This window comes from Pectinophora gossypiella, chromosome 5 (genome assembly GCF_024362695.1).
Source record: "Pectinophora gossypiella chromosome 5, ilPecGoss1.1, whole genome shotgun sequence".
In the NCBI taxonomy this organism is placed as follows: domain Eukaryota; kingdom Metazoa; phylum Arthropoda; class Insecta; order Lepidoptera; family Gelechiidae; genus Pectinophora; species Pectinophora gossypiella.
Window position 1 is genome coordinate 1,478,203 of NC_065408.1, and position 15,998 is coordinate 1,494,200.

The 15,998-nt window shown below is 38.8% G+C and overlaps 1 protein-coding gene across 1 annotated transcript in view; it reads right to left on the bottom strand.

Annotated features, from left to right (window-relative positions):
- Positions 1 to 15,822: 15,822 nt before the first annotated feature.
- Positions 15,823 to 15,998, bottom strand: part of LOC126366920 (uncharacterized) — a 1,669-nt gene continuing 1,493 nt past the window's right edge. Inside the window, exon 2 of the mRNA XM_050010265.1 lies at positions 15,823 to 15,986. Within this exon, the coding sequence (XP_049866222.1) occupies positions 15,823 to 15,986 (164 nt within the window). The remainder of the gene's footprint in view (positions 15,987 to 15,998) is intronic.

The following is a 15,998-nucleotide window of genomic DNA, read 5'->3' on the forward strand; positions in this document are numbered from 1 at the left end:
GACCAATACTGTCTACGGAAGATAGACGTCATGCCTACGAATTTTACTACTTGATTTTCAGATAAGTACTATAAACGTACTGGAGATCCGCAGGAGAACTAAAGTCACCGACATAGCTCGGAGAATATTGCAAAGCTGAAGTGGCAGTGGGCAGGACACAGCGAGGAGAACCGATGGCCGCTGGGGCGAAATGGTGCTAGAATGGCGACCACGTGTCGGACGACGCTCAATGGGTAGGCCCGCTACAAGGTAGACCGACGATCTGGTGAAGGTCGCGGGAAGCCGCTGGATGCGGGCAGCGCAGGACCGATCGTCGTGGAGGCCTATGCCCAGCAGTGGGCGTCGTACGGCTGATGATGATGACTATAAACGTCCCACTGCTGAGCACATGCGTCCCCCTCAATCCTTCGGAGGGTTTAAAAAATTACAAATGCTTATTTTAGGTATACTTCTTAAAATATTTTTTTTCTCGAAAAAGCTTTATTTATACCACCGACCATAAGTGACTGCCGCGCGATTTAGCTACTTTTGTAGCTGTATCTAGCTTCTCGTGGCGGCGTTTGTGGCTGTGGCCCGTGGCCCGTGTGCGGCGACACTCAAAAATTAAAAAAAAAAAACAGAAATATTTATTTATACGATCTACTCTGAACCGGCGTGCGTGTATGCAGCGATTGATGAATGTGGAGGAAGCAAGAGAACTGTCAGGATCGAAGCAAATGGAATTCTATAGTCTCTGCTTACCCCGGTGGGAAATAGGAGTGAGTTTATGTATGTATGTATTTATTTATTTTTCAAAATTGGCTTACAAAGTTAACGCTTTTTGAACGTCAAAAATGAAATTACATATTATGTAACTAGCTGTAAAACTACTACCACATCGGAATCTGTAACGCTGAGGGAAAGACGTGGCCAGAAAACCTCCCAGCACAGGGCCATGTTTCATGTTTTCCTTTTTTTTTTAAATCCATTTTCTACTACAAAATTTATAAACTTAAATACAATGGTATTCCAATTGCAGTCGGTGGAAGGAATATGAAAAATAAAGAGTTTCTGTCACTAAATCAAGATGGTATTATTCACTCGTGGCAGCGAAAAAAATCAGCTACATTTTATTCTCCTAACTAACGCAGAGAAATGCCGGCACATTTTTAAGGCTTTCACTATGTATGCTCACAATATAAACAGCACAAAGAAAACCCTAAATGGGACGTGGTAAATGACAGACATTTGCATATCCACTTCTCTGCTACCATCATAGCTGTAGTTGAAACGTTCAGATATACTAGCAGTGTGGTAGCTATACAGGCTGTTAGTGAAATCGTAACGAAAACTTTCAGAGATGGTTCAGACCATCTGAGTTAAGTAATATCAAGTGGAATTTTCCATTTTAAAAGTATAAACATCTACAAATTAAAAAAAAAAAACAAAAAATCAATAATTTTGCGTATGTGTATGACCGCTATGTATGTATGTGTGTAAGCACGTCTGTTACTACCTAACTTCTAAACCACTTGTTAGAATTTACAATTTAGAATTTTATTTTCTACAGATGTCACTAGACGCGTCGTAATTTTCCGGTGTTTATAGGCTATGTTACGTCACGCTAAATTCAATTTCTTACTTGTCTTGTTAACGTTCATCTATTTTCACTAACACAGTTGGGTCGCCCATTACAAACGTCAATACGACTTACCACCTCTCGCTAGTCTAACAGAAAGCTCGCTGACGTGTGGGTACTTAGCTTATCTTGCGATGGATAACCTTTGATTACCTCAATAGGCTACTTCACAACCTAGTCAAATGAGATACTTTTACAAGACGTCGAAACGAACGTTTTCTTCGGAGATTGTATGGAAATACTGGCCTGTGACGTCATCAATAAGAGCTGTCAAACGTCGTACTCATTGTTACTTAATTCACAAATAAAATTCTAAAGTAAGTCGAAAAGTAAAATGGGGTTGATTTTTGATCATCTTAGACTGATATCTATTTCTAGATTAGCATTCTAAGATTCATCTTTGAGTTTAAGTTGTGAGCTTATGTTATGTTTATGTTATCTAAAGCTGCGTTACTGCTTGTACATTTATTGGCCCACTGTCCCGTCCCGGAGCATTCTAGCATTTTCTCTGAAAGGGAAGCGTGATGAGTGGTTCAATGTAAACGGAATGAGGACAAGTATTAATTCTTCTGTTTAATGTTCCACGGAGGGCAGCGGTTGTTTATGTGGAGCAAAATATGATAACGAATATTTAGTTACGTTTCAGTATTGATTTTTTGAACTGTGGTCCTATCTACCTACCTATTGGTCCCGGTTCCTGCAGACACCTCCTAATTTTACTTTAAGTTATACCTGTCATTTTCTTACCCGCTGAAATGGAAACGGACGGATGATTGACAGCTCTTAATTTTAGGAAGAAAGATTATATGAATGAATAACCCGGGCGAATCAAAAACTTATCTCGCTGGTATGCAAACCGTGTTTTAGATTTGTGCTTAAAATTGACGTGTGTTCCATAAATTGTATGCTTGCCGATTACCCGTCCCATTCCTTTTCGGCGGATAAGAAAATGACAGATATACCTAACTTAAAATAAAATTAGATGGTGTTTACAGGAATTAGCACCATTTGAGTACTTAAAGAAAATAGAATTCGTTCAGTCGTTTATCGTGCTGTACATCTGTAGCTGTATTTTAAAAAGGTCACTGACTGACTTGACTCACTTATCACGAAATCTGAGAAACTACAAGTGTAGGAGTCTCTTTTGCATGGGACGTAAGTGCTGACTAAGGATTTTGCTAAATTCAACCCCTAAGGGGGTAAAAGGGAGTTTCAAAGTTCGTATGAAACTTCTATAGTTTTAATAGTAGTATTTCTCCCGAACGAAGTCGCGAGTAACATATATCAATAAAAAAATAACAGTGAATTTTCATCATACGTCCAAGTGACGGTAGCGTAACGGTCAAACCACAAAGACTAAGGTGTAGAGTTTACGAAGTTAGGGCTTGTAGAGTTAGAGTTAGGGCGTTTAAAGTAATGGCGTGTAGAGTTAGAAGCTTGCTTCTACATGAGATCTGAAGTTTTTGGCAGTGCGATTCATATGGACTCGTCTTCGCCACATTTAGCATAAAAATGATTTTGGGTGGATTGGGACAACGGATGTCTTTATTCATTTGTAATAGAAATATGATATTAAAAACAGTACCTATTTAACCAAGTTCTACTAATGAAATAGAGATAGGTCTAGGCTGTTATTCGATACCTCAGTACAACTGATATTGTATTCTAACAAATGCACTTTGTATGAGCAACGAACTCTTATATGGCTTGCATGACGCAGTTGAAGTCTACATTTGGAGGTAAGAGGTGCTTGTTGGAGACTGTGCAAGATTTTTTCTTATATATTATACCCGGCACTTTAATCCGAGCATGCAGTTGATATCAACTCAGCATCATGGTCTGAATCATTCCCTTCAATATTCGTTACGGTGTCACTAACACCCGTACGTACTTGTATGGCTACCTGTACGTACTGGTACGGAGTGTAAGTGACATCGTAACGATGATTCAGCTCAGTATTCAGAGTTAAAATCAAGTGGAATTTTCCATCGCAATAGAATGGAATTGAAAATAATAATAAAAAAAACTAAAAAAAACATTTTGCGGCGGAAAATTCCACTTGATATTAACTCAGAATCATGGTCTGAAACTTCCCCCTCAGTGTTCGTTACGATGTCACTAACACCTTGTATATACACATACATACATAACATAAACTCACGCCCGTAATCCCTAATGGGGTGGGCAGAGCCACAAGTAATCAAAGACAACTTGCAGCCACTGCTGATACCTTGTATATAAAAGCGAAAGATCACTTACTGACTGACTCACTCATCACGAAATCTCAGAAACTACAAGTGCTAGAAGTCGCAAATTTTGGGGGTTCCTTTTAGTACGTAGGTGCTCACTAAGACTTTCAATCAGTATGTGTCCCTGCAAATCACGATCATAGTAAAGTATTAATAAGCTAAATTTCCCTTTGAATTACGTTACGTCCTAAGTCATGATTGACGAATGATCACATAAAGTCATGAAACTTCACTCGATATTAACTTAGAATCATGGTCTGAATTATCCCCTTAGTATTACCATCCTGTATATCTAGGTTTAGATGAATTGCTTCGATGTGCCTTTTTAACCTTCCAGATCTGTGATTATACTCACTCCTTGTCGATATTGTTAAGACGATTACGTTTGTACTGTTATATAAAATTACAATTATTATAAATTCCAACTTTTATGCTCTAATCGACGTTTATTTCCAACGTCCCCATTTTCATAATTACAAAAAAAAACCGTCGAAACAATTCAGAATTCATCACTCTAGTAATTACGCGTCCCCAACTCCTGGTAAAACAAACTTAGCAATACGTCCTACGTAACGAGGGAAAAATTGGATCCAATCTAAGAAAGTTAAGCGCCAGCAATAAAATATAATTGATGCGATGCTAGTGTTGGCGATCTATCCATAGTATATCGATATTTAACCAAATTTCTCTTATTGGAACAGATTTCCCTCGTTACGAAGGATGTATTGCTAAGTTTTTTTTAACAGGAGTTACCCTATCGATAGAGATAGAGTAGAGCTATCGATAGGGCAACTCCTGTTGGAATAAACTTAGCAATACGCAGCACGGTGTTTCTGACACAATCAGAATACTATCGATTGATAGCATCGATACTGATAATATATTCTTCATTAATAGTAGGTAAATACTCACACTACAGATAGAGCTATATACTGAGCTATATACATATACTGATAAAGCTATATATACTTACACTACTGATAGCTCTATCATAGTTACGTAAATAACGAAATAGTAACGAGGGAAGATACATTTTTTCTTGTTACGAAGGACGTATTACGTACAATTGAAGAAGAATTTATAATCAGTATCGATAGTATCATAGATAGTATTCTGATCGTGTGAGAAACCGTGCTGCGTTCTAAAACTCAAATTGCGGACGTGGTCCACGCAGGCGCCAAGTTGAAGTGGGATTGGCAGGTCACGTCTGTCGGATGCCTAACGACTTGTGGGCTAAGATCACCACAGAATGATCTCCGAATAGAGACAGACGCAGTCGTGGCTGATCGAGGCGAAGATGGCGCAATGACTTGGATGCTTTTCTGGAAGGCTGGCCGGAGGAAACAAGGAGAGAGAGTCCTGGAAGAAATGGAGGGAGGTTGTTGCCCAGCAGTGGGACACTTTAGGCTAAATAAGATAAGATCGATACTATCGAAAATAAATATCGATAGCTTTGCTTCCTAAGCTTTCCTGATAGCCCATCCCTACATCTCGATATCGAGAACAACATTGTTGACTGTCGATAGCAAGAAAAGTATGTCAGGATCGAAGTAAATGGAATTCCATAGTCTTTGTTTATCCCGGTGGGAAATAGGCGTGAGTCTATGTGGTTACTGTGGTACACCGGGTTGCTTCTCAAAAAAAAAAAGCGCCGGTTCGAGCCCCGGTAACGGACTTGCAAATCAAATCAAATCAAATCAAATCATTTATTTGCGGTAAATGTGGTACATTGGTTGTTATATATGACTAAATTAAAGTTTCACACATTTAACCAAAACAATATTGGTATGCAAATACAGAGAGATTAATTATTAAATTTTGTGATCAAGAAATTCACTGACACTATAAAAAGGATTCTCGCTCAGTAGCTTAAACAAAGATCGTTTAAACACTCTTATAGGAAGGCCTCTGATACTTTCTGGCAGTTTATTAAAGATTTTTGTACACATAAACAAACAGTTCCTCTGATAGCACGTTGTCGTACCGGGAGGTGCTACTAATCTATTTGGATATCTGGTAAGAAAGGTAGAAATATCACTCCTCTTCCGAAATAATCCCGTATTATTTTTTGCACTAATGAGTTATTAATTTATCTCAAGTGCAGTTCTCACTTACACAGTTGGCTCGACCTTTATAGGCGATACGGTTCACCACCAATGACGTTGGTCTAACAGAAAGCTCGGTGAGGCGTGTGTACTTAGTTCATCGTGCGATGGATGAACCTCTGATTATTCCAATTGGGTTATAGTGGAGGGCTATGTTATGTATGTACCTACTATCGATAGTCTATCAACACTATGATGCGGTCAGGAACAGTTTCAGCCGTTTGATTGGAGTTTGATCCAGTTTTATCTAGTTTTTACGAGGGGCAAATTTGGTTAATGGCCGACTGTTTGTACGTACCATTATGTGGGTAAGTTTGTATTTGTTCCTGGTGCGATTAAATAACTAGTTCGAAAAAGAAATTTTTGGTCATTGATAATCTATATATACTTATATTGTAAAGAGGATAGATTTGTGTTTTTGTTTTTATCGAATAAATTCAATAATAATTACTTGCTGGATTTCAAAAATTGTTTCACCATTAGAATGCTACATTATCCCCATAGTAATATAGGCTTATATTTATTCACCATTAATTTAAAAGCCCTGCGCTTCCCGCATCCAGCGGCTTCCCGCGACGTTCACCAGATCGTCGGTCCACCTTGTAGCGGGCCTACCCACTGAGCGTCGTCCGCCACGTGGTCGCCATTCTAGAACCTTTCCGCCCCATGGTCATCGGTTCTCCTCGCTATGTGTCCTGCGCAGGACCGATCGTCGTGGAGATCCTTGGGGGAGGCCTATGGCCAGCAGTGGGCGTCGTACGGCTGATGATGATGAATTTAAAAGCCACTCTCTTGTCGGTGTAGCATTCTCCATTGTCTATCAAAGGCCAATTCTTTCAGTTCCTTATGAGGTACGACGTTCACCTTCTCTTTAATCTGTTCCATGTAAGCTCGGATCTTCTTGGTCTTTTTCTTCTTCTCTTTCCTTGTAGCTTTGGGGATCTCATACATGGGTAAACGACATTTTTAAAAGATTAAAATAGGTAAGTTTACGAAGCCACTGACAATGCCGTAAGCGTGGCCAATTATTGGTCAGCAAAAATTTAGTATCGATCGCCATCGACTCGCAAAGAAGAAGAAGAAGGTGGCCGTAAAGTAACCGAAAAAATCAGTATTTTGAGGGGCACCACTGTGACGTCTCGCGCCACCGAAATATATTTCTAGTTCCGCCACTGCATACGCTGGTGATTACACCCTCTTTGTTGTGAATTTTACATTATCCCGTAAAATGCTCGTCGATTCTTCATTACTGATTCATGCAGCAAAGGTCTGGAACGGCCTACCACAGTCTGCGTTTACCGAAATAGGTATTCACCTATTTACACCTGCTTTAAATTCAAGATCCTTAGCTAGTAAATACTAGATTAGTTTATACCACATTAGGTAGCATCTTCACTGTTTGTTATAAAGAAAGAGTGGATGACAGTATTCTTGGTTCTCTTCCTCAATCATCTTCTATCGTGTGGGTTGTCAGGTATTATAAGTGTATTTTGGTGCTAATTCCTGTAGACACCATCTAATTTTATTCGAAGTTATATCTGTCTCATCCGCCGAAAAGGAAAGGGATGGGTAATCGACAAACATAAAATGTATGAAACACACGTCAATTTTAAGCACAAATCTAAAACAGCTCTATATTATACTAATTTTTACATTGGCTAATAGCCCGACAGAATTAAGTTGACAGCACATGTCAAACGGTTTGAATATCAGCGAGATACTTTTTTGATTCGCCCGGGTTATTCATTCATTTACTCATTCTTCTATAAGAAAATAACGGGTATAACTTAAAGTAAAATAAGGAGGTGTCTGCAGGAATTGGGGCCATCATCATCATCCGTACGACGCTCACTGCTGACCATTATATATTTATTTATTGTTGTGCATGTATTTATTGGTAAGTAGTTTGCATACGTAATCTTTGAATATTTACATATCTCCTCGTATACGAATTTATACGATTACGAATATACGAATTACGAATATCCGTCGGGGGCTGCCATTAACACAGCTAAATTTTTTCTAGTGACGTGAATACAATTATTGAAGAATTGTAGATGTTTAGTATGATTAAATTTTTGTTGAAATTTCATATAGAAAAGGTAGCCCTCGACGGATATTCCTCGGTTATGTATTATGGTAAAATTATTATCGCCACATTTAAGTATATCTTCGAGAAACAGACACGTTAGGAAAAAACTGTAAACATCCATATTCATTGTTTAGGTACTTAAGTATATCTATTACCGATGTCTCGAGATATCAACTCTTTTTTAGAAAGAATTTTTAAGTCTATTATAATATTTCGTTATATAATAATTGGGTTAAGTCGGGGGCTTTGAGTTTTATTATTCTTTTTCGATGAGATTTTTACCGTCGTGGGTTTTTTTCAAAATTTTTAATTTTGCTTAATTTTTGTAACTGTTTTATTTTATTTTTGTTGCAATAAAATATATTTGTATTTGGGATATACTCGCGTTCTTTTGCAGCCGCTGTGGCTTGCTCCTATGACATCGTGAGTTTTTAGTTCTCGGTCAACCAAGCGTCGCCAAGTCGCATAAGGCCGCAATCCATTGACGTTTTCTTTTGTTTTTGTGTGTCTTCAACGCTTGAACAACTTCCTATCAATAATCTCACAGCGACATTATCATTAATACTTGTCTACTTTATCAGTCTCATGTAACAAGTCATTGTGTGTTATTGTTTTCTTTTTCATTCTTTTGGATTAAATAATATCCTTCTTAGGACTAGAAAGTTAAATCTGTACAGCGCCATCTATATTTTGTTTTGGGGAATGTAACCTGAGAAGTACCTCATTGAATCAATAATATGACTTTTGGAGGAAGATAAGGTGGAATTCCGTGTTCTCTGCCTACCCCAATGGGAAATAGGCATGATCTTATGTAATATATGTACAACTAACGATTTTCATTTGTCTGTTGTATTTCTCTCAAGAGAGCAATAGGTTCTCTGTACTGAGTCGGTACTAAACAAAATATTGAAAGAAATGTGTTATATTTACAAGCAATAAATACTTTGTAACGCCACCATTTATTTACCTAGTTCGGAAAGTAATTGGGCAGTCATATAAACTGTTGTATAAGTTTCAAGACTTGACTGTAAAAGTTATTTACTTGGGAAAGTTTCAACCGACTTCATGAAAGGAGGATCACAATTTGTTCGCCTTAGTGAATCGTCACTTACCTCAGATGGAGGTTGCATATATATTGCAAAGAAAGGGACCCCATGTGTTTCAAACAAAATGGGGTTCCTTTTTTTAAAAATAAAATTCGAGGAATTCGAAATTCGAAAATTCGATTGCGTTTCCAAAAAGGCGTCAATAAAATAATTAATCCGGCCTTTCTGTGAGCTTCTCCTTTTTCTAATCCTTTTATCTCCTGTTAGGAAGTAGGGCTCACGGTGGCGCGGCTGGGGAGAAATACGGCTAGACCCCTTTTAACATTCATTTTCTTTTAATGCTTTCATTGAGGTAGATTTTATTGATTTAGTAAAAAAAATTGTGTACTAAATAGTGGTCCGAAGAGCATCACACTGTTTAAATAGCCATCTACATTATTGTTTGTATGTATTTTTTATTTACCTCAGCCGCCATCCGATGCATGGTGACATTTCGTTGCCTCAAAGGCGTAAAAGTCGTCACAGCTTCCTTAAAGAGGTGGCTCCATTAGATTCCGAACCTAGCCAAGCCTGCTTTAATCTTTGGCGGCAGAAGTGTTCTCCCACCCCTTTTATCGCTCCATCGGAAAGTCCGCCTGGAAGCAATCTAGCGTGGCCGACATGGAAGTCCTTAAATAGGCTCCGGACACAGGTTGGCCGCTGCAAGGATAATCTCTGCAGGTGGGGATACCTGGTGGATGCTTGCGATGAGTGCGAGTGTGGAGTATCACCACAAACTATGGCTCACCTTTTGTGCTGTCCTATGAGCCCTAACACCTGCACTATTAAAGACCTTCACGAAGCCACTGACAATGCCGTAAGCGTGGCCAATTATTGGTCAGCAAAAATTTTGTATCGATCGCCATCGACTCGCAAAGAAGATTTATTTCTACATATTTTTCCTAACACACATCACATTTTCTGCTTCTATGCTGTTCTGGGAGCAAATAAAAAACATACTTAGAACACGTTCAGCTGCTTGTCTTCCCGGGCATGTAAATGTGTAAAAACCAACAGAGAGATTGTGTCCTCTAATGATGGACTAATGTTATGGGCGATAGGCTGATCCCTTATCACCGTAAGGTTCATCATAATTATTTGTATTTTTTATGTACTTAGTGGTTAATTTTGTTTCTGGGATTTTAATTTTAAACGTTTAATTTTTATTTGGTAGACATGTTAACTAAGTATTAATTATTTAGTTAGTATTAATTAATTAGATGGAACAATAAAACGATAATATACTATCACTGATTAGTAGAGAATATAGGTAGGTATTACTGATTTGGATAATAATCTTGTATCTAAGCGGAAATCCAATATACTAGTTATCGTAGATTTGTTGAAGGCGATAGCATATTATACGTATATTATCATACGGTTTTGGAATTTACACTTAAATGTCATGTGGCTATTAAATGAGATATTTCAGTCGCCTAATGTTTAGGTAACGTACATTTGTTGAACGTTTGCCTCTCACTTTGAGGTGGTAGGTTTGAATCCCAGCACAGGCCTAAACCAATATCATTGTCGAATTTGTTTTCAAATTCCTGTTTGGATCATAAATTATTATCACGTGCTCAGCGGTGAAGGAAAACATCGTGACGAAACCCACATTCCGTAGAAATGCGTTTTCGGAAGTATATGACCTAACCTTATTGGGTTTGTTTCCCCTTCGCCAGTTGGAAGGTCAGACAGGCATTCGCTTCTGTATAAAACCGGAGGCATCGAGCAATATCGGTCGCCAGACTTCACCCTACGCTCCAAATATATACAAGACAATAATAATTATGGGGCACAATATGGTATATTATGGGGCATAATATACAAAGATGTGTATGGATACAAGTCTAAACTATGTTCGGGGAGGTTGAGGTAAACTTAGCTCAGAGGCTGGCGGGGGACCGAGAGTTGGCGTTCTATACGTAGTATTATTTTCCGTATTTTATGGTATAGGTATAATAAATAGATACATTTACATAAATGGGACTTGAAGGAGTCGCTATACTGTGAATGTGGTTACCCGTATCAAACCCCATCTCACATAGTGAACGAGTGCACCGGTTCCCAGTGACATAGCCAAGCTGCATTGTGTGACGGATGCGGCTTGGTTAACGGAGCTTAAGCTGGATTACAGGGTGTTAGTGACATCGTAACGAAATTGATATCAAGTGGAATTTTCCGTCGCAAAAGTATGGAACTGAAAATAATTAAAAACAAGACAAACATTTTCATAAATTTTCAGACAGGAAATTCCACTTGAAATCAACTCAGAATCACCCATACCTACTTGTATGGCTACCTGTATGTACTTGTACGGGTGTAAGTGACATCATAACTAATACTGAGAGGGATGTATCAGCTCTATATTCTGAGTTAATATCAAGTGGAATTTTCTATCGCAAAAGTATAGAATAGAAAAAAAAAACATTAATTTTGCGACGGACAATCTCCCTATCCATCCATAGGGAAGGCCCGTGCCCCAGCAGTGGGGACGTTAATGGGCTGATGATGATGATGATGGTCTGAGCCATCCCCCTCAATATTCGTTACGATGTCACTAACACCCTGTATGATCCACGCAGGATATTTTATTTTTGTCTTCCATACGCAATAATAATTAATAGATACATAGATAAGTAATTTTATTTGTTGAATAGAGGTGAACCCATTCATATCAACACGTTTATCGTATTAGTCATGCCTAGCTGCACATGCTGATATTTAGATGGTTATAAAAACGATCGCCGATATTTCATGTTCAATATTTCATTAGATAATTTTATTGTAAAATAATTTTAAATTTACCTAGTTGTAATTTTAAGAAAACAGACAATAACGTAATAATAAAGTTTAATACAGTGGCCACGATAAGCATAAAGAAGGTAACAATAGATTGTCTAGTATCTCTATCTATCTAAATAATAATTATAAGCTCACGAATGAACCCAATGAGGGCCTTTCCAGGCTATGTTCCCCAAAAATGAAATAGATGGCGTTGTTAAAGTTACCTATTTTGTCATTACTCGGGTACAGTCATGAGCAATATAATATACCCACTTCCGTTTCGGACCCACGATACCCCTGGCGATACCCCTGGTGGTATCGTGGGTCTTATCATCATCAGCCCATTAACGTCCCCACTGCTGGGGCTCGGGCCTTCCCTATGGGTGGATAGGGAGATCGGGCCTTAAACCATCACGCGGGCCCAGTGCGGATTGATGGTTATTAACTACTGCTAATGCAGCCGGGACCAACGGCTTAACGTGCCTTCCGAAGCACGGAGGAGCTCGAGATGAAAACTTTTTTTTTGTGGTCACCCATCCTATGACCGGCCTTTGCGAAAGTTGCTTAACTTCAACAATCGCAGACCGAGCGCGTTTACCGCTGCGCCACCGAGCTCCTCAGTGGGTCTTATCACATTACGCGAATGCATCTTAAACCAAAATTTTTCTAAGTATTTAATAAAGCGTTCCATTTGCACTAAGTCTTTGGATTCTGTTTTTACATACTGAAAGCCATTTTGAATGTCGTTTTAACACTACAACACTACGGTCATTTTGACAGGGGTATCGTTTAATTTTAAAAGACCCACGATACCACCAGGGGTATCGTCAGGGGTATCGTGGGTCCGAAATGCCCACTTCAGGACTCTGTCTGTCAACATATTTGACATTTAGTGAGACTTACAGTTCAATTTGACAAGTTTCGTAATTCGGAGGGCACGTTAAGCCGTTGGTCCCGGCTATTAAAATCCACCTTCGCCAACCCGCGTTCTCTATGTTCCAGTGGTTGAACGTTGATCTCAGGATCCGGAGGTCCTGGGTTCGAATTTCGGTGGGAACATATCACAATAATCATCTTTGTGATCCCCAGTTTGGTTAGGACATTACAAGCTGATCACCTGATTGCCTGAAAGTAAGATAATCCGTGCTTCGGAAGGCACGTTGGTGGTCCCAGTAACTACTTACTGATGTAAGTGAGTAATCGTTACATGAGCCATGTCGGGGTCCTTTGGCGGCTCAATAATAAACCTGACACCAGGGTTGATGAGGTTGGTAATTCACCTCACAACCTACACGATAGAAGAAGCCAATCCGCACTGGAGTATGCTCCATTCCTAACACGGGAGTGTTATGTATGTTACTAAAATATAATTATTATTGTGGCATAAGCGCCATCAATTTCGACAGTATTTAATTTATGTCATTAATCTCATTATTGGGTGTTTCTATATCTGTATCTGATATAAAAATATCATGACATTTGTGTTGAGGTTATCATTGTGAATTGGGACAATGTTAATATTTGTAGTATTTCAGAGTTAAACGGGCGAATCGTTCGTGCGTGTTCTATAATTCCTTTTTTTTATAACGTGACTTATTGTAGATTTGCCGCAGATGGCATTAACTACTTGGCCAGATAAATGTGGAGCGCTGAAGGCTATAAAAGTTCCGAAAAGTGTGAATAGTTTTTAAAACCGAATACAAATCGAAGTCTTAGGCAGTATCTCATAAGTGTAGTGTATTTTACTAAAAGTAGTGTATTTTAAAGTGAATATTTTTGGTTGCCATGTGTTTGTTCGACCGTTATACTTAGAAGGCGATAGGGCTTACCACCTAAGACGTTGGTTTAAATAAAGTTCGGTAAGGCGTGGGTACTTAGCTCACCATGTTATGAATACCTCTGACTATTCCAATTGGGAATGTGTTCGTGTGGGGAATTAATTTTAAACCGACGAGTTTGAATACAAGAGAGGTTCTCTTTTAAAATTAATTACTTGCTTTGTCCTATAACATACTCCACCTAGCTTAGCCTTATAAGCGCGCGTACACCACGAGTGGTAAGAAGACAACTTGCAGAAAATAATGACACGAAATTCTAAGAAGGATACTATGATAACGGACGATTATAGATATAAACAATTAAAAAGCCGCGTTATTAAATCAAATTCTAATCGTGACATAACATTCTCTCACTTTTAGCTTCACACAACGAAGAAATGGAGGAAATGAAAACCAAGACAGGTGAAGTGGAAGTACAAGATGACCGAATCAAAGTACCAGGAGACAATAAACCCAAATTGAACTTAGACATGATACTAATAAATGAGATTGGTCAGTTTGGACTGTACCAATTCCGACTAATAGCACTAGCAGCTGTAGTATCGGTGTTTGTTGCTTGGAACACAAACCAGTTTCTGTTTACAGCTGCTAGAATTACTACTCGGTAAGTATCATTTTCTGAATTGATTGATTTTATTTTTTGGTAGCTTTGGTAGCCCTTTCACTTTGAGGTCGCAGGTTCGAATCCAGCACAGGCCTAAACCAATGATTGTCGAATTTGTTTTTGAATTCATGATTATCACGTGCTCAGCGGTGAAGGAAAACATCATGAGGAAACCCACATTCCGGGGAAAAATATTTTTGGACGTATGTAACCTAACCTGTGTTGGGCTGGTTTTCCTTTCGCCGGTTGGAAGGTCAGACAGGCATTTGCTTCTGTAAAAAACCGAGGTCATCGAGCAATATCGGTCGCCAGACTTCATCCTGCGCTCCCAATTGGTACATGACAATAATAATTAGAGGGCACAATATAGTGTATGGAGACGAAGCTTAACAGGTGATCAGCCAATGGGCAATGGCCCATAAGGCATGGACACTCGAGTTAGTAAGGAACAATCTCACTGTCGTCTTTCACGATTGATTGAAGATAAACACATACATACATACATACATAAACTCACGCCCGTAATCCCAAATGGGGTGGGCAGAGCCACAAGTAATCAAAGACAACTTGCAGCCACTGTTGATACGAAGTCCTAAGATGGATATGATGAACCTTACGGTGATAAGGGATCAGCCTATCGCCCATAACATTAGTCCATCATGTTAGAGGACGCAATCCCTCTGTCGGTTTTTACGACATGCCCGGGAAGACAAGCAGCTGAACGTGTTCTATGTTTTTTATTTGCTCCCAGAACAGCATAGAAGTTAAGATAAACACGTTTTATGCTTTTTATTTGCTCCCTGTCTAGCATAGATGTTAAGACACATTTTAATTTGCAGATGTCTAATACCAGAATGTGAAGACCCAGATAGCATAGAATTTAACCCACCCTGGCTAACATATGCTATTAATGGTACAGCTGGTAACTTTGATAATTGCAATAGGTTTGTCCGTACCAATGTTAGCGCTACCAACGAATGTTCTCCATTTATGTTTGATAGAGAAACTGTTGTGCCTTGTGAAGAATATGTGTATGAGCATAGTAATAGCGTGGTATACGATGTGAGTATTGCTAATGTGAATATTTTAGAGTCAGTTCATAAAAATATTTCATCATTATTTTTAATACAGTGTGTTTTGATTTTACTGACACTGTTAATCAGGCATTTTTTTCTAAAGGTATAAAAATTCTTTGTTTAAATTTCTTGCTTTAAAAATCTGCCTGATTTGAAAGTTAATTTAACTCTAGAAATATGTTTTTGTCACTTGCTCCGTTCAGTAAAACAATAGACGTGACTTGTTCATCCTAAATAACAACGTAGAAATCATTCTGGCATTTAATTGTTATTTATTTTTCTTGTACATTTTGCAGTACAACATAGCCTGTGACGAATGGCGCCGCACCCTCATCGGTACCTTACGTACCGTGGGCACTCTTTTCTCTCTACCCATCATTGGCTACATCTCCGACCACTGGGGTCGGCGCACTGCCATGGTCATCACCGTTACCATTGCAGCTTCTATTGGAGTCCTCAGAATCTTGGCTGAGACTTACATCGGCTTCGTTACATCGCAGTTCTTTGAAGCCTTTGGATTTGGAGCTCTCTCCTGTGGTTATAT